The 18,699-nt window shown below is 36.2% G+C and overlaps 2 protein-coding genes across 6 annotated transcripts in view; one reads left to right on the plus strand and one right to left on the minus strand.

Annotated features, from left to right (window-relative positions):
- Positions 1 to 1,551: 1,551 nt before the first annotated feature.
- stx2b (syntaxin 2b) lies at positions 1,552 to 10,851 on the minus strand. 2 transcript variants are annotated; one of them, XM_030142472.1, is made up of 11 exons: positions 10,485 to 10,851; positions 10,307 to 10,381; positions 10,120 to 10,219; positions 9,511 to 9,585; positions 9,319 to 9,392; positions 8,938 to 9,046; positions 7,035 to 7,108; positions 6,750 to 6,887; positions 4,568 to 4,678; positions 4,284 to 4,402; positions 1,552 to 2,452 (listed from the first exon to the last, which is right to left on the minus strand). In XM_030142472.1, the coding sequence occupies exons 1-10, from the start codon at positions 10,512 to 10,514 to the stop codon at positions 4,307 to 4,309; spliced, it is 882 nt and encodes a 293-aa protein (XP_029998332.1). In that variant the 5' UTR covers positions 10,515 to 10,851; the 3' UTR covers positions 1,552 to 2,452; positions 4,284 to 4,306. The 2 variants fall into 2 exon arrangements, with proteins under 2 accessions (XP_029998332.1, XP_029998331.1); XM_030142471.1 differs by having other exon boundaries at positions 10,307 to 10,396.
- A 1,058-nt stretch (positions 10,852 to 11,909) lies between these two features.
- The window catches only part of adgrd1 (adhesion G protein-coupled receptor D1), a 29,637-nt gene continuing 22,847 nt past the window's right edge, over positions 11,910 to 18,699 (plus strand). For 2 of the 4 annotated variants that reach the window (XM_030144281.1, XM_030144282.1), the window contains exons 1-8: positions 11,910 to 12,347; positions 12,476 to 12,512; positions 12,877 to 12,993; positions 13,378 to 13,476; positions 13,927 to 14,049; positions 14,179 to 14,355; positions 16,663 to 16,920; positions 18,143 to 18,210. In XM_030144281.1, coding sequence (XP_030000141.1) covers positions 12,273 to 12,347; positions 12,476 to 12,512; positions 12,877 to 12,993; positions 13,378 to 13,476; positions 13,927 to 14,049; positions 14,179 to 14,355; positions 16,663 to 16,920; positions 18,143 to 18,210 — 954 coding nt within the window. In that variant the 5' untranslated portion in view covers positions 11,910 to 12,272. The remainder of the gene's footprint in view (positions 12,348 to 12,475; positions 12,513 to 12,876; positions 12,994 to 13,377; positions 13,477 to 13,926; positions 14,050 to 14,178; positions 14,356 to 16,662; positions 16,921 to 18,142; positions 18,211 to 18,699) is intronic. The other 2 variants (XM_030144283.1, XM_030144285.1) reach the window with 1 other exon arrangement.

Below are 18,699 nucleotides of genomic sequence, written 5' to 3' on the forward strand. Positions count from 1 at the left end.
ATTCATCATCAACTCAAATTTCAGTATTTTAACAGCCCTACCTATCAACAGACAGAAAAAACACAGGTGATCACCAGAATAACCTTTGGAAAAAATTTATTAACATTATTAACAAGTGGTGCGAGGCACAACAAACCCCGCCCCTCACATGTATTGTAGCTTGTTTTGGCATCGATCCAGCTGATGTTATCATGTCTATGCATGTGCTGATGTCAGCATAGATATAGACAGCATAGACAAATTTCACCTAGCATAAGTAAATTGGGAAAAAAAAAGATTTAAAAAAATGCATTGAAAATTTGAACTTTGACCTGCTTTTCCCAAAATGTCACCACATCTCTTTTGGGTCACTGGCAATCTATAAACCCAATTTGGTGTGAATTCAACCATTGCTTCAAGAGTGTTAACAAACAAACAAACAAACAAACAAACAAACAAACAAACTGAACAAAAAACAATACCCCTTGCCTCCCCTTCAGGGGGTGGGGGGGTTGATAATAATGAAGACATTAATATCTGCCTTTTATAGCCGGTGCCTTAAAGATAGAAAAGTATTTCCACATAAAATTTGTATCTACTTTTCTCCACTCAGTATTTATTGTAATGCTATCCTCTGAATTTTGCATTTTTCTGTGAAAATTATGTACTTTCCCATACTTAATTTATTGTTTTATTTCAGAAAAAGTTACTTTTTTTGGTAAAATATATCATTAACTGAATATAAAAACAGCCACTGTCATTTGTCAAGCTACATGGGTTTTATTGATGAATCAATGTTTCAGAAAACACCGGCGTCATCATTTTCACTTTGGAGCCTCTGAGTATCCCAAAAAAGACTGATACATCTGATGCTATTGAAAAATTGAGAGACCGCATATCTGAATTATTCCAATGTATTGTTCAAATTAGTGGTAGAAAAGTCATTAAATATTTTACATCAGTAGATGCTGGTGGTTGTTTAGGTCTTTAAAGGTTGTAGTATCAAGTGGTCCCAACATTTGTTTCCATTTAGAAAAGGCATTTTCTGTACATTTCTACTTCTACAGCAACAACACTTACAGGAGACCACGCACACCCATACAGATAAGTTGTTTATCACATTAGTCACACTCCAACTTCAATCAGAGTTCATGATATCAGTTGACTTGACATGTGTGCTCTGGTTCAGTGACCTGAAGACAGCCCTATGTGCAGATTTTAAGGACGTTCACTGGCATTTCACTAAGTGCACCTCTGAAGTTTGCTTTGATCTAATTCAAAGAGAGAAAAGAACATGCCCTGGGGGGGCAACTTTCACTTTCCTCACTAATCTTGTTTGGTTGATTGCACGGAAGTCAAGCACTTTGCGCTCATTAGTCCACAAGTAAACAACACCCTCTGTTTCTTTCTGTTTTCCTCTAAACATGCTGTACCTCCAAATGTTTGGGGTGTGAAAGCAGCAGAAATTATAACCTAATTCTGTCTGACAAATTCAGAAGCACTGACATTTAAAGCTATCTGCAGGCATGTTTGGAAGCCTATATAAGACCACAAAACAAGCAAACAATTCTATACAATGACTTGTTTTATTTTTATATTTATTATTCAATATAAAACACAAGATATAACTTAAGACAACATTTAAAAAAAGAATCAAATATATCAAAATGAAAATGTGTGTTCCTGAAATAACATCAGGGCATCCAAAAGTCCTTGTGTTACAGACTTTTTTCAAATGTTATATTTCAGTCATCACACATAATAATTTTGATAAATACAACTAAAATTAAGGTTTCATATTTAAGGCTAAAAAGGCACTTTTCTTAGGGAAGTGATACAAAGCATATAACAAAATATTTTAATAGTGCGTGAGCTGGTAATTTAGTAGTATTGACTTAAGTATAGAATTTCACTAGTTCTAAGTAAAACCTGAGATTCTTCAGTTTTACATTCAGTTCACATGAATTTCTGTAAATATACAAAAATAAAAGAACATACCCTTTAGTTAATAAACACAAATGATGATGACAATTACAGTGATTACAGTTCCTGTTGAATTTTACAACCAATAGACTGATCTGAAAATGATATTCAACATGAAAACATGGCAGAAATGCACAATGAACACCAGAGTACATGTCAATGTGGAGTTGTCAGTATTCATTATATTACCGCTGACAGAGAAGGATACGAAGGCAGGATGCTTTATTACCCTTACAGAATTGCTCCAGAACAGTGAATCATGAGGTTTGATGTAACTGGTGCAAAGTGGATTGCACACATTATACTTACTGTGTGTCATTGTGTAATGCTGTGGGATAGTGAATGAAGCAGTTTCCAGTTTTATCGCTGTAGGATCAGCTGAGTGCTGTGATGTTTAGAAACATGAAATCCATCACTCAAAGACTCCAACTAATCTAACGAGTAAAATGAGGAAACTGGCAATCCCATGCATGGCAAGGCTGAGACACCTCTGTAAAAAGGAAATAAACAATGAAAAATAAGTGTCAGGTTTGCATAACTAATCAACTGAACCGGCAAATACATGAATAAATTGATTAACTTATAAAGACCCAGTGCTATTTATATGTCAGTTCCCCAATGAATTTTTCTCTAGATTTAACCTTTCTTAAAGGGGTCATATTTTGTTAAACCCACTTTTATTAGTCTTTGGTACATTTATATGTGTATTTGGACCCTCATAGTTCATGAAGTTTGAATTTGAAGCCTCCAGGTGCTGCAATGCTATCTTTGTATTCATTTTGGAAAGAATCGAGTGGATTTCTACAACTTGTTTTAATTCCTGCTTAATTTGTTATGTCTATAACTAGTTACATCACAACATTTACACATATAAGGTCCAGACTTCTGACGAACATTTCTTCAAGTACGCCATAATTGTTTGTCAGCAGCAGCGGTTGTAGTCCATACTGAAAATATGTCCAAACTTCGAGCCGATTACCTAAAATGTTCAGTTGATGGTTGAATGGGACAGAGCAGCACAGCCAACAACCTGGAGGGGGTGAGGCATAAAGTGGCTCATGTGCATTTAAAGGGCCAGCGCTCAAAACGACCTTTCTGGTGTCATCACTCAGAAATAGGGTTGAAGATGGACCTGTGGGGTTGAATTAATGAAGAATTCAGACCCAAGTATAGCATTTACAGTTTATGTAGACCACAGGGAAATGTTTTAAAATGCATAATTTCTTAAAAAAAACTAAATATCACTCCTTTAAGTGATTTGTCTCCATTTATCATAATATTAAGCTCTCTGTTTTGCATTTTTTTTTCCGTGAAACTCATTTATTTTCCAATATTTAATTTACTGATCATGTACTTTAATCATCATGCTGAGATGCAAGGTTGTAATAGTTTGGGATTTTTCATTATAGTTTAGTTTTATTTAGTTTAGACTTTTTTTTTCTCTAATTCAGTTAGTTTTAATTAGTTTTTAGAGCAGGTTTGCTAGTTTTTATTAGTTTTTGTTTTCTTCTAAATGCTCAGTTTTAGTTTAGTTTTGGTTTTTTCATATCTTTTATCTTCCTCGCCGTTGTATTCAAATAAATGCCATACAGGACTCTGCTGCTTTCTCCCAACTTTAGTCTCCATGTTTCCAGGTAGAGTGGGGATGAGAAGCCGACTCTAAACCACAAGTGAAGTGAAGTGATGGACCACAAAGTGCCGTATGGTGCCGCTAGCTAAAATGGCTAGAGCGAAAAAAAAATCAATTTCATATCAATCCCACATTGACAAAGACGAAAATGAAGGGAATTTTATCTATAATTTTTATAAGTTTAATTTAGTTTTGTAAGCACACAATACAGTTTCAGGTAGATATTGTTCTTTCTATTAACTGTAGTTTTAATTTATTTCAGTTAACAAAAATGTTTTTTCAATTCTAGTTTTTGTCATTTCGTTAGCTTTCGTTAACGATATTAACCTTGCTGAGATGACATTTGAGGGTTATCATACCCAAAACAGAGAAAACTTAAGAAAAAGTGGCTTTTTCAGTAAAGTATACCATTAACTGAACATAAACCAACTGTCACTGATCAAACTCCATGGGTTTTACGAGTGAATATATGTAAACATCCAAATGGGTCATATCTGATGATCATGAAAAGATGACAAACTACATTTTACACCAATTATTGACATGTATTGATCAGATTAGTGGATCAACAGTGATTTACCTTTTTATATCAGTAAAGGATTTTGGTCACTTGGGGATATTTTGGTCTTTAAGGGTTGATGAGCAGATATATGACTAACTGTTGTGTTTAGTGTAGATAAAGTGTTGTTACCTTGACAGTCATTGCAGTGGGTCTCATTCAGGAGGTTTAGTAAGTCCAACAGACAGGCCAACAATTAGTGCAATGACAGCAATTAGGATCAACAGAGCAAAGGCAAGGATGATATATTTCTGCCAAGTAAAGAAGAGGTTGATTTGAACTTTAGCTGAAAATCCATTAACAGAAAATGAACTTCCTCATTTGTGTCCTATTTAAATTTGTAACATTCGATTGAATTTTAATGTTTTTAGGTGTTCAAGTAAGAGCACATGTTCGTGTTAAGCAAGAGTACATACCCTCCTGGACTTTTTCTGGTATCTCACTGCTTTTTTGGTCTCTTCTTTTGCACGACAAATGTATTCAGCCGCATTGGAGACATTCTTCTCAATGTTGTTGACCATATCACCCTATGAAAAAGACATTCACAAAGGGTTTTGTTCATCAACATTAACAAGTATACAGGGTTTTGTCCACTCATAACTACCAGTGGATCCAGAAGGTGCATTTCAACTATTCATATGGATGATATGAATGAAACGCAGAGGACAACTTTTTTGCTCACTGACTAAATAATGACCATCTGAATGCTATATTGTGACGTGTGGATCATATGAAACTCTCCTCTGAAATATTTTATTTTAATTCTAATTCCGTATTTATATAAATCTTTATATAAACACCAAATTTCTTATATTTCTCTTTATATTTAATTTTTCACTTGTTTGTATTTTTTTCTACCTTTCTTTTTCTCTGCACTTGGTTGTTGTATGTTACTGCTGTTAACTGTGAAATTTCCCCACAGTGGGATAAGTAAAGTTAGGTATTATCTTATCTTATCTTATCTTATCTTATCTTATCTTATCTTATCTTATCTTATCTTATCTTATCTTATCTTATCTTATCTTATCTTATCTTATCTTATCTTATCTTACCTTAAACTTCTAGTACAGTTGTGCTCATAAGTTTACATACCTTGGCAAAAACTGTGTATGTGTACCATTCATTAATGAAAACATGAGAGATCAGGCAAAATATTCATTCATTCATTCATCTTCTAAACTCGCTTTATCCTCACTAGGGTTGTGGGGGGTGCTGGAGCCTACCCCAGGTACCTATGGGTGAAGGAGGATTACACCCTGGACGAGTCGCCAGTTCATTGCAGAGCTGACACAGAGACAAACAACCAATAATTTTGACATTCACACCTATGGGCAATTAGCCTATTTGCATGCCTTTGGATGGTAGGAAGAAGCTGGAGTACCTGGAGTGAACCCACACAAACACAAAGAGAACATACACACAGAAAGGTCCCTGGTTGGAATCAAACCCAGGATCTTTCGGGCAAAACAAATTTATTTTATTTTAAATGGGATTCAAACTAAACTACCAGACCTCTAAAAAAAATTACAAGCATTAACTTAAACATGACAATAGAGAAATGTGAACAAAAGGGTTTGCAAACTTATGAGCACAACTGTATGTGTAACAACCACCTACTTGTCCATATACATGAGGCTAATAACCACAAATAACTATCATGGTTATCATGAAGTGATAACATTAACCCATAAAGACCCAGTGCTACTTTTTTGGCAGTTCCCAAATGATTTTTTCCTGAGTGATTTATCACCATTTACTATAAAATAACCCTCCTTATTTTGCATTACTATTATTATTATTATTATTTTAGTATTTTGCAGAACTGTAAAACTACAGACCTTCGTTCCTATTAATGATTTTAAAAGTATCATGGAGAATGCAGTGAAGGAGGAATGTGACTGTTTTTCTTGATACCATTATGGTTGAATAGTTGTTATTTTTTGTTATTGTTCATTGTGTATCATGTATGTGTTTTGTATTGTTTGGACTTTGTATGGCTGCTACCTTGGCCAGGTCTCCCTTGCAAAAGAGATTTATAATCTCAATAGGACCTCCTGGTTAAATAAAGGTAAAAAAAAACAAAAAAAGACACATTTTTCTAGTGAAAATCCGGTATTTTCCTATATTTAATGTACTGATTATATAGATGTTTCTAAAACCTCAGATTAAAGTTGAAGTAGCAAAAACAGAGAAACCTGAGGAAAAGGTGACTTTTTCAGTAAAATATATCATTAACTGAACATAAACTAAGTGTATCCATCCACTGTCATTGATCCAACTCCAAAGGTTTTACTTGTGAATCAATGTTGCAGACGATGACGAAGTTTACATGTTCACTACGGAGCCTCTGAACATCCAAATGGGTCATATCTGATGTCCATGAAAAGATGACAAACTGTATTTTACACCAATTATTTACATGTATTTATAGTATTAGTGGGTCAACAGGTATTAAACAGTTTAGATCAGTAGATGCTTTTGGTCACTAGTGAATGTTTGGGTCTTTATGGGTTAAAAATGAGTTGTTTTGTCTTGGTGGTGAGAAAAAAAAACAGTTCCCTGACTCTTGTACCTGTGTTATCTCCAGGTGGGACTTACCTGAGTCTCCACCAGCATTGCCATGTCCATGAACATTGCATGAAGCTCTCGAATGCTTGTCTCCAGACGCATGATGTCCTGATGTCGGGATTCAATCTCATTTAAGGCCTGACGTGTGATCTGTGAATCTGATATGATCTGACGAAGGAGGCGAAAAGAAAGAGTAAGACAAACAAAGTTATCCAACATCTACCCCACATCAAATCAGTTACTATTTTTCACCACTAGATGGCAGTAATATCTGCAATAAAATTATACGCTACAGTGGAGGTCTAGAAAACTCACATCAGATGTGAAGATCGATGGATTGCCACTCTCTAACATATCTTCCAGCTCCTCATTGGTGGTCATTCTTCCAGCTAAAAATAATTATAACAATGTATAAACACTCATTAAATGAATCATGAAATGAATTTATGCAGGATCAATAAAGTTAATTTGTATCTATATCTGTTTTACCCATGTACTATATACCTATCTCTGGTTAATTTACCACTGAATTATTTAAAAATTAAATGCATTTACATTGTGAGAGCAGAAAGGCAGAAACATGAAAGCCCTGAGGTGATTCAGAACAATCACATGATATTAAAAAGAGAATTGAATTTTAGATTAAATATGCTATTTGTCATGTATTTGACTCACAGCATCCAGATATTTAACCAAATAAGATGTAATTAAGACACTTCACTGGTGGATTTTATCCTGATGATGCGGAAAATTGACTTTTGGGATTTAAATATGGGAAAAATCCTGCATTTCCCCTTTTCTCTCTTTGTCTAATATTTTTTATTACAGCATGGAAAGGATTTGACCAAATTATTTATAGAATTGAGTAAAAATGCCAAACATTCTCAACCCTGACACCAAAAAAAATGTTATTGTTACATTTTTTGTTATATATATATATATATATATATGATAACAGCATTTATTGTCTTATAATTCAGTTTAATTACAGACTAGAGCAACTGCTGTTAATACATTTTATGGAAGTTTGTTTTGTTTTTTCTTTACTGTCAGCTGTTCCTGTGGTGTTTGGTTTATTCATGGACAAAGACTATTTTTGTGACTAAGATTAGAACTGTCTGAGGAGCAAAGGAAAACAGTCCTCGTAGAGAAATAGCTGGTGAAACTCTATAAACAGAAAGCTCTCTCTGCCTGAAGCCATACCCCCTGCTGTACACAACTTTCCCTAAGGAGATAGATCTGTGCAGGTGCTAACTGTATGTCACACGCCTTTCACGTCGGCTATTCCTCAGAGAGATGCAAGCAAATAGAGCAAAACACTCCGACATAACAGATCAATGCCAGTGACAGATAATACACTTCAAACAAACAAAAAAAAAAAACCGAATCACTTCTCAATGTAAATTAATGCAGCAGTGGCCGAGGATCACATGGCAGTGTCAAAGACAGGTGAACTACTGTTACACAGGCAGCTGAGCCCTCTGCCCGTTTCCCCGGCAACACAAACACACTGAGGCGTCTCTAGTATCAGGCTCTTCCGTTTGCAGTGTGGAGAACTACAGCCTCTCATTAATGCCGGCCGCAGGGACTGGAAGACTGTTTTTTTTTTGTTTTTTTTTGTACCTTTCACTATTGTCTCCTGTTACTTATTATGTGCATATTACAACACACCTGACACATGCTGATTTTAGATTTATTTGCAAGGTTTAGACCTCTACTTGTAGATTTCATTATAGGAACTATTATACTCAGTAAATATATATAGCTGCATCTTATATTCAAGCATGTTTTCATATGTATTAATTCAATTGATGCAGCAAGATATGATTTACTAAGTGCTATAAATTTCTGTTTGGATGCAAATAAAAGTTTGGTTAGATGTACTCAGTAAGTGTTTGAACCTAAATCATATTTTTTGAATGAATTGTCCTTGCTTTTGTCTGTTTATCCGCACAGAGAGGAAACCGGTAAAGTCTGTTTCCTGGATCCCGTCCTAACACAACTTCTGGGTTCTATTTGCCAGCCTTTTATGTCCAGACTTATAATCTTACACTTCAGTTCTCAAACACCACATTCAAGCAATGCACTTGTTACTATAAAAGACTAGTTTTTTTGCCGTGGTAAATTTTTTGAACTGATTAAAACAGTGATTTTACAAATGCATCTCCTTTAATTCTGATCTCATGAAGGTCCAGGCTGCCCATTATTTATCACTCACTTATCTCCAGCTGTCTCTGGATCCTTCCTTTGCTTCTTTCCCGAAACGACACTTGCGTCTCATTGTACTGGGTCATGACCTCCACAAACTTCCTGGACAGCACAGTGTGCTGAGGATAAGCCACAACACAATGTTACACAGTTATTTCAGGACCTCCCTCTCTCATACAAAGAAAAAAACGGAAATGACAAGAAACGTCCCCTATCTGAACAAGAGACTGGGAAATGAGTTCTATGAGTATTTCCATGAAGGGTTTATATGTGTTGTATAATTGAGGAACACATCTCACACTGATGCATGTGCACAAATGTCACCGGTGTGTTGAGGATTATACGTGAAAAACATGAGTGGGTTTGTGGAAGTGTTGACTTGTGTCCTTACCTGTGTTTTCTGGATCCTGAAGTCCACAGATGACCTGTTAGCTATGTCATCTTTAGGCATACTTTGCTCCATAGCTTCATGGAAAGAGAGGGATAAGATCCAGCATGACACAAAAGCAGAGTAAGAACAGCATCTGCTTAGTGTGCTGTAACTCAAACGGAAAATATTCAGCAACTTTATGGTTCAACTCACATTTTAGTTTTGTTCGTACAACATTGGCGTTCCCTTTGATGTCATTGGTCAGTGCATCCAATTGATCCTTTGTTCCTTCACACACACACAAACAGGAAGCACATCAGCTTTTGTTTGAGGAAAAATAATGTCATGCATCTAACCGCTGCGGCTCTCCCCTTGCAAATATTGGATTTATTGTCAGTTTCATGATGTAACTTAGCAACAACCATTTGATCAAAACTGAAGGGTCCCACTGCACAAAGCACACAACTATTGTTTCTTTCCCTGGTGACCATTTCCACGTCATCGGTCTTAAAACACTGCATGTTACATTAAACAAAAGCAGTTTCTGTGAGTGTTTTACACACAGACACAATGATGCCATTATTTTTGAAGGATGTTATTTGGCTCCACATGCTTTAGTTTAGCTGTTATAGCTATTAAAAATGACAGGAGTTGATACTGTTCTACAAACATCATTTTCATTTCCTTCACATGTTTTTGACCAGCCAGCCATTCATTTACAATGAGCAGGAAGTGACACATCTTTTACAGTGTTGCTTTTTTTTTTTTTTTTTTCTCAATACACATTATTGAGCTTAATTCCTAGTGTCTGCCTATACTTACTGTCATCTGGGTTTGGTGCAGAAAGGATCATGCTGTGTATCTTCCTCACCTCCTCCACTTGGTAGGAGATCTTATCAATAAGCCCTCGAACTTCCTCAACCTATATCCATCAAACAATCCATCAACACTATGGATCACTTCATCCAAACCATGACTTTACGCACTAGATGTAAACAGTGGTACCTACCCTTCTGAAAAACCCCTCCATGAAGCCATCTCTGTCCACTGTAACCACAACATCCTCCTCTCCTTGCGTCCTGCTCTGTACAGGTGAAAACTGTATTTGAGCCACTTTTTTAGCAGCTGTGCCATCTTTGTTATTCCAATCCAAGACTATTCAGTTCAAATAAGAAACAGACACTTACAGCAGAAAGCTCAGCAAGTCGATCCTTCATCACACCGATCAGCGCGTCTCCTGTCTGGATAATTCTAACAAAACAATCATTGGATCATCCTTGAAAGGCTCCGTATGTGGAGGATCATTGAGACACTTGGTTTGAGGACTGAGGTCAGGCCAGGATGAGGATTAAAAGGAGTTTAGAAGCAGAGAAGGCCTGCATTAAAAAAAAAAAAAAAAAGAAAAGAAAAGGTTAGAAGACGAGACTATACAAAAAAAACAACAACTTTGTGCCAAAACTGGAACGAAAAACAAATGAAAAATTGTTGGATATGAAATAAAAGTAAGACAGAAGCAGGTTTCAGCTCTTCAGTGCAGACATTTCTCACCTAACAAACGAGAAGAGACGGTCTGTAATAGAGCTCATTGTCGCTTTCACCGGGATACGCCTCTTTCTCTCTTTTCTCACTCCCTCTTTCCTTCTTTACGCGCGTCTCTCGGGACTAAAAACCGACAGTTTAATGCAACATGGACATCAAGAAAAGCAGCTGAATTAATATTAACATCTATTTTATCCAGTGAACACTGCTGTAAAAAAAAAAAAAAAAAAGCAATTTCAATTTCAATAAAACACCAACCCCAGTGCTTTAAACCACAAAATGTCTGGATTATAATTTTACGCAAAATACTGATTCTGTATTTAACTGCGTTTATTTTATTTTATTTTATTTTTTAAACAACGCAGGGAAGTCATAGGAGAAGGTGTTCTAAATAATACATAAGCAAGGATTGGTAGAGGTTATGAAACTATTGGTCACCTGGCCTCACGGTGGCGCTATTTGCTTTAAAATGTAAACTGAGCTGGTGAGAACAGGACACGACTAAAAGTATCCAACACCTGTACGCATCATCCGCAACTTTTACTTCACTTACTAAACATTACGTATGAAAATACAAACTGTAAATCCACATGTTGGAGTCCATATTTCTAGATTCCCTTCATTATTGTTACTTTTTTGCGTGATTCCTTCTTCATTTATGCGGGGTTTTTTTGTTTTTTTTTTGTTTGTTTTTTTAGTAATTTAATTCACAAAATTAATCAGATTTGAACAAAAAACAAAAAAGCAAACAAACAAAAAAAACAAAAACAATAATCGCTGTACTGAGTGTTTCTTTGTCTGAAATTAGAACCCACCGCCCCAATAATTGTATGTAGCTCCGGTAAAACGGGGTGTTGTCGTTAAATCAGACACGAACTAGTCACAAGACGAACTGTTAACTGTGCATTTTTAATCAAAACAATGTTTGGAAAACACAATGCACATCCTGATCTCATTCGAACCCCGCGCAATCTCCAATTACGCACAAATAATGCCATTTACGCACAGCTCTAACGCCCCTCCTCAGAAGATCCAAATATGACATCACGTTTTGCAATTCCCACGTTTGGACCAACAACTCTGTTCGCCTTCAAAGATTTTCTCTCCTGCTTGAGAAAGCGTTGTCAAAGAAAGGAGTACTAGTTGAATGTAGAGGTAAAAATCACGGATTCGTTTTTTTTCTGTGTGGAAGATGGACTTTTAACTTTACCATGAAAGCAAAACTTCAGATATTTTGAGCTTGATGCTACAACACTAAATTAATTCTGCTTTTTCAGCTGTTTTTTTTTTTTTTTTTTTTCTCAATATTTTATACATTTTTAATTTTGGGCACATGGACTGATCAACAGTTTTCCTCATCTCATTTTGGAATAATGATTCACACCATTTGGATTAAATTTTATTTGGGGATTTAACAGCTGTATGACTGACTGTATATGGTACAGTTTCCAAACGCTATGGAGCTTCCTTTACGAATTCATCTTTTCTCAGCTTTTGTCTCCTGTATTAAGGTAAGGATTTTAAAGAGAACTTTTCACAGCTATAGGAACTTAAGTATGAATACCAAACGCTGTACATTTGGGATATGCACCTTTTAAAAAGAGATTTTTTATTTATTTATTTTTTTACTTTTTTACAGGTATATGCCCAAGTGGTGCAACCTGTGAAGCATCCAGGTACTCATTAATTTTTGGAAGGCTGGTGACATTGTTCTTATGTTTCCATACTGTTCTGAGTTGTGTAGTTTAATTACATGTCATTGTGATGCTTATATAGAACTATAATGTGAACTGTGAAAACATTTTGCTCCTTCTTTTGTCACTGACTAACTAACAGACCAGAGGATGATGATTTCTCTTTTATTCCTGTAATTAATCTGATTTGTCTGCAATACAGCTGTTTGGTTCATTAATATCAATCTTTTAATCCCCTAAAATCCAAAGTGGAGTGCCAGGAAAATAGATTTTGAGTAATGAGACAGAGCTTGATTGGGGCAAAGCCCTTTCTGGATCCTTGTTTACCCGTGAACTCTTCATCCAGGCCTGCAGGTGTTGGCCACGGCCTCACATTACTGGCCTCTCGATGATGTGAATGGAATCCATGAATTGTGGGACCGGATTGGAAAGAGACCAGGTTATGTTAACGGCAGTAACATAAGTATGTTCATACATAAAACCACTGCACATACTCATGAGAACACACCACTTAATGCCTGTTGCATTGTCTCCAACTATTATCACCATCCACCTTCCAGCCACACAAATCATTACAGTTAAATCAAGTTTATATAAAATAGACCAAAGATTTAGAGGGATCGGGTATGACTTGAGTCTGATGTGTGGAGTCATTCTGAGTTTTCGGAACTCCTCCGTTGCAGGGGGAAAAGCTGAATGTCTTTCGATGCCACTTTGCACTTCGGCATCACTCTGTCTCATACCTGCGCACCATGTCCCTCCATTGTCTTCTTTCACTGTTCACTTGTGTCTTGTGTTATGTGTCTGTAGGTGTGAATCACTGTTTTTCTCCATTGTCTTTGTCCAGCACTCAGAATCCACAACCACACTGTGCTCCCTTCCTCCCATAACTCTTCCTATGTGTATACCAATGACTCTGCCTACACTAACATTTCTGCAACAGTAGGTGAGAATCAATCACTTCTGCTCACTGAAATTCACTTTTGCATTATCCACCATCCTTTTGTTGTCTTTTCTTCACATTCACTCACCTTGAACTCACCATCTGACTCTCTTGGTTAATTTGCAATGACTTTATTTCATTTATTTATTGTGTTTGTATATGTATAGTCTTAATGTATATCCATATTCTGTTAGCTCCAGTCAAACAGAAGGTTAATTCATATGTTTAGTCTTTTGTGCAGTTTTATGAGACACCAAGAAAGCTGTAAAATCCTCATGCTCAAATGAATTCACAATTACCTCACTATTAAGGCAGATTGGATAATTAGATTTAATGAATGAGTGGAGAACTGAACATCCAGATTTTTTTTGGCACCGTGCAGCCCTCCTGGCTGGAAGACACTGCCTATAAATTTCAAGCCAAATGATTCCCTTGGTTTTTGCTTTGCTGCAGATATTGTTGAAGGAATGGTCAACAAAGGCATCTTTCTGAATGGAGATAACGGTGGGACATTTCTCCACTTTGGGAACTACCAGAACACTTGCATCAGTGATCCTACTTTGTGCGGTCCTGAGGGTGAGTCCTGCTGCATTAACGACTGGCACTAAACCATGTAACTGAGCACACAGTCAGTGCAGTTAAAGCACATGATGATTCTAAGCTCTTGCACTGATGGCTACTAATGATCCAACCATCATTCTGTAGGGATTACCTTCTCCTTCTTTTGGAAAAACCATGAAGCAGAGTCACGCTTTGCTGTGGCCTCTGGAGGGAAAGTTATCTCCAATGGATTTTCTGTTTTCACCAATCCCTACGGAGGATATGTGGAGTTTTACACGCGAGGCAACAACCACAGATGGAAGGCCAACATCAGCGTTCCAGGTACCGTGAATTCACATTCACATCTGTACACAGTGTTGCTTTGATGAGAAATTTATTTTTGCATTACAAAGTTTTTTATTGTTTTTTAATTTAATTTTTTTTTTTTTAGTTTAGTTTCTTTCGAATATGCAACAAGACAAGTAATCTTACTTAGTCCTTAGAAATAACACAGGTAGTAAGAAGTCATGGAAAAAAAAACAAAACAAAACTTATACGTATACATGACTTCATTTGCACATTCGAAAAGGAGGGGGAGGAAGTATAACTTTAATTTAAAATGATCCTCTATGTCTCAATAATTTTGTTTTTGACTACACATTCATGGTGTATTTAACTAGTGCAGGTCTGTCGTGATTCATTTAACCCATAAAGACCCAAAAAAACCAACAGCGACCAAAACCATCTACTAATCGAAAATGTTAAATACTGTGGATCCACTAATCCTATCAATACATGTAAATAATTGGTTTAAAATGCAGTTTGTCATATTTTCATGGTCATCAGATATGCCCCATTTGGACCTTTCAGAGGCTCCGTAGTTGCAGAAACACCGTCACCTTCTACTACACTGATTTATCAGTAAAACCCATGGAGTTGGATCAATGACAGTGGATGGAGATACGTGGTTTATGTTTAGTTAATGATAGGTTTGACTAAAAAAGTCAATTTTTTTTTCAGTTTTCTCTATTTAGATATAATAACCTTTGAATTTACTCTGAACTTTTGTGAACATCTACATGATCACTGAATTAAATATAGGAAAGTACATGATTTACACTGAAAAAACACAAAATAAAGTGGATAATATAACAGTAAATGGTGATAAATCAATTAAGAAAGGTTTATATAGAGAGAAAAATTCACTTGGGAATTGCCACAAACGTACCACTGGATCTGTATGGGTTAAAACATTTTTCTCTTTTTCTCATTTCTAATCTTGAATAAGATTTTGAGCAGTTTTGGTAATTATTACAGGTCAACCTGTACGAAAAGCTAAACTTTACAAAGGTTAGAATGTGATGGATAAAATTACAGAAACTTTGTAAACTTTGTTTTCCAATGAAATGAAATGTTTTGTTAACATGTTTGACAAAATAGAATAAACCATATGGGGAGTGAAGTCAAACACAGTGTTGTCTTCTCAAATTACTTCTGTCATCTCTGTTTTTGTGTTCAGTTACTCACGTTTGAGCGTCATAACTCAATTTAAATGTGTGTTCAGTTACAGAGAATTACTCATCATCTGGTTTTCATATGGTGTAGCATATCAAAGTTTTGGGACATAATCTGTATATATGCCAGATCTGTCTCTTCCTGATACTATCAGGAAAAGCTTTCAGGGTCAATGAAGGATAAGGATAAGGATGTTACACAATGCACACAAACATGTCTGCAGATTTGAATATACTAAGAGTGTAAAGGTTTATGTGTGTGTGTGGGGGGGGGTGTAATGTAGTTTGTTATATTACCACATGGTACACATTGCAGGTCGTGGTAGCGTATATACAGGGGTCTCCATTTCCTAAAAGAAAGTAAAAAGACGCATTGCAATATTAGAAATTAGAGGATGACAGGGTAAAGAAGAGACTCAACTGGTGACGGCTTTAGAAGATTCACAATGAAAGGGAAAAAAATGAAAGGTTTAGACCTAGAAAAATCTGAATCAGTTTTGTATTATTAGCCCAGTACTTTGGTTTATTGTCCATAACTTAACTCAGCCTCAGACATACTATGGTTTTTTTGTAGGCTAATCTAAGACTTAAATACAAAATTTAGCATGCGATCACTGTTTAGGATTTGTATAATAGCATTGTCATTTATCTACTTCTTGCTATGTACATGTTTACGCATCTTAGTTTCATTACATGTGTCGTATTTGTTAGACATGCAAGTGTTACACATGCTGTATGTACACCCCAGCTCCATAGTCCTCTATATATTTGGCATTAACCAGATCTAAGTTATTCTCCTTGTACCAGTAAGTTCATTTAAGAAACAGCTTTGTGAATGTTAAACTACATTGATGTTATCACGTAGACAGCCCATTCTACCAAAATACTTAGCATTTCTTGGTTCTAGCTTTTCTAAAGTGATTTTAGTCACTTTAATATTAATTGGAAAAAGCAAAAGTTACCTGCCACATTAGAAATGTTCTAGATGAGAACCCATAATGCCTGCATATCAGCTGCATAACAGACTTATGTTTTAAAGATTTTCCTTTTCCCTCCACTCATATCCAGCATTTGTTTAAATTGCTACAACTAACAATATATTACATTTTTAACTCCAGTTTTTCTCTCCGTTTAGGGCCTTTCTGGACTCACATTCTCTTTACCTGGACTAAGATTAGTGGTCTGAAAGTCTACATCAATGGGACTTTCACTGTTGGTGACTCAACTGGCAGTATCTCAGAAAACTACGGTGACCCTCACCCTGACCTCGTCATTGGAACAGGCAATGGAAGGTCATACAGTCACTACGTAACAGGGGCCTTTGATGAATTTGTCATCTGGGAAAGGGCCCTTTCTCCTGATGAGATTTTGCTCTACTACAATGCAGCCATAGGTAGGACATCAGAGACCACTGCAAAGTATTTCCTGTCATTCTACAATATGGCACATCTATTATACTGCTTCCTCCCTGTCGACCCCAGGTTAAAAAGCAATTTCCGCCCATATACTCATTACATTCCATCCACAGCTTTCATGCATAACAACAAAATATTAAACTGTACAAGTACGCCTCCCTACATAACCTTTGCAAACAACATTTTCATGACCTTTCACCATGTTAGTATAGCAGCTCACATACTTCTGCCTTATATGTATTTCTAAAAACGTCAAGGCATGTTGGGTTGTAAGGGGCAGATCATTTTGATTCAATGTGACAGGTGACAACATGCAAGGACATCCCTGAGAGTCCGTCTGTTTTCGGTCCTGTTTTGTGTATCATGTCCATTAAATAAAGCACCCTGAATAGACAAAAAGCATGTTAACATTTATTAGAATTGTAATGGGTGCGGAGACCAGAAAGCCTTTTGTTTTCTGTAGTGGCTGTGTTATTTTCAGTGTAATCTGCCTTTTGTTTCAGTACACATGCTTGTGTCTGTATGTGTGAGATGTTGCTGAACTTTAACTGGTAGAAGAAAAGCACACTGCCGTGATTTCTCCTCCGAAGTCGTTACCAAAAGCAATATATTCCACAGGCCATTACCAGACGCAAAGAGCCTGACTGTTATGGTTACAGAAAAATATTTTTACTTCTCCAGAGCACACATATAAAATGTTGCATTGAACCAAAGAAGAGCAGGACTGGTGGTTCAGACTGATGCTTCAAACATAGCTCCTTATAAGGCCATTTTTCTAGTAGCTAGTTAGTGCTGTTTTTATTAAATGACAGCAAAGACATAAAATGTATCTTAGCTTTGCACAGAAGCTAGTGACACAGTATTATGTGGTTCATTATCCCAGTTTTGTGGAGGTTGTAATCTATCTCCTTACATGACTGGGCACCTTCCAGCCTTGTAAACTGCTGAAGCCATATGGTGATAAAATCCAGCTACATTATTGCTGCTTGCCTGATCATATTCAGCAAAGGGTCTTATAACAAAATAACAACATTGCTTCTTAAATAGAAGGATTACAGTTTACAGCATTTGCCTTTCTGACACAGTTATCAAAAAGGTATCTACTGTACATACATTAAATATCATTGAGTACAATGATCTACACAGGTGAGTGTTTCCTGCCTCAATTTCAGAGTCTGTTTTATGTCTATTATTTTACAGGACAAGCCATGGTTTCTGTTACAACACAGAGTGTCACAGAGGAAGTCACCTCAACCTCACCAACAGTTGTAAGTTTGTCACTTCTGATCTTGTGCCGCTTTTAAGTTAAAAGGAATAAGTCTTATTCCTAAATATTAAACACAAATAATCCAAATGTTCTTTACATATAAAGAGTTCATGTTGAAAACTGTGCAAAATGTGTCAAAAATAAGACCCAAAAAGAAGAAAACAAATAATATGGATCAGTTCTAATGCACCAGAATGAACAATTCATTTGTAATTAAACTATTGCTTTGTTTTGAACTTAAAGACAATGAGAACAAAATGCATATTGAGAACACATGTGAATAGACCCAGTCTGTTTATTAAAGGGCTTTGGAGGTAGATAAAGAAATGGAAGAAAGTGGAGACAGCTGCTCAGCACCACGCTAAATGGCTCCCTTTAGGACATGAGACTGAAATCGAGCAACACTGAATCATTTGTCCAAAGAGAATTCCCCAAGCACAGGCTCTCAGTCACATTAAACATCCTGTGTATGTTGGAACTCCGTGCTCTT

This window comes from Sphaeramia orbicularis, chromosome 9, assembly GCF_902148855.1.
Source record: "Sphaeramia orbicularis chromosome 9, fSphaOr1.1, whole genome shotgun sequence".
Classification (NCBI taxonomy): domain Eukaryota; kingdom Metazoa; phylum Chordata; class Actinopteri; order Kurtiformes; family Apogonidae; genus Sphaeramia; species Sphaeramia orbicularis.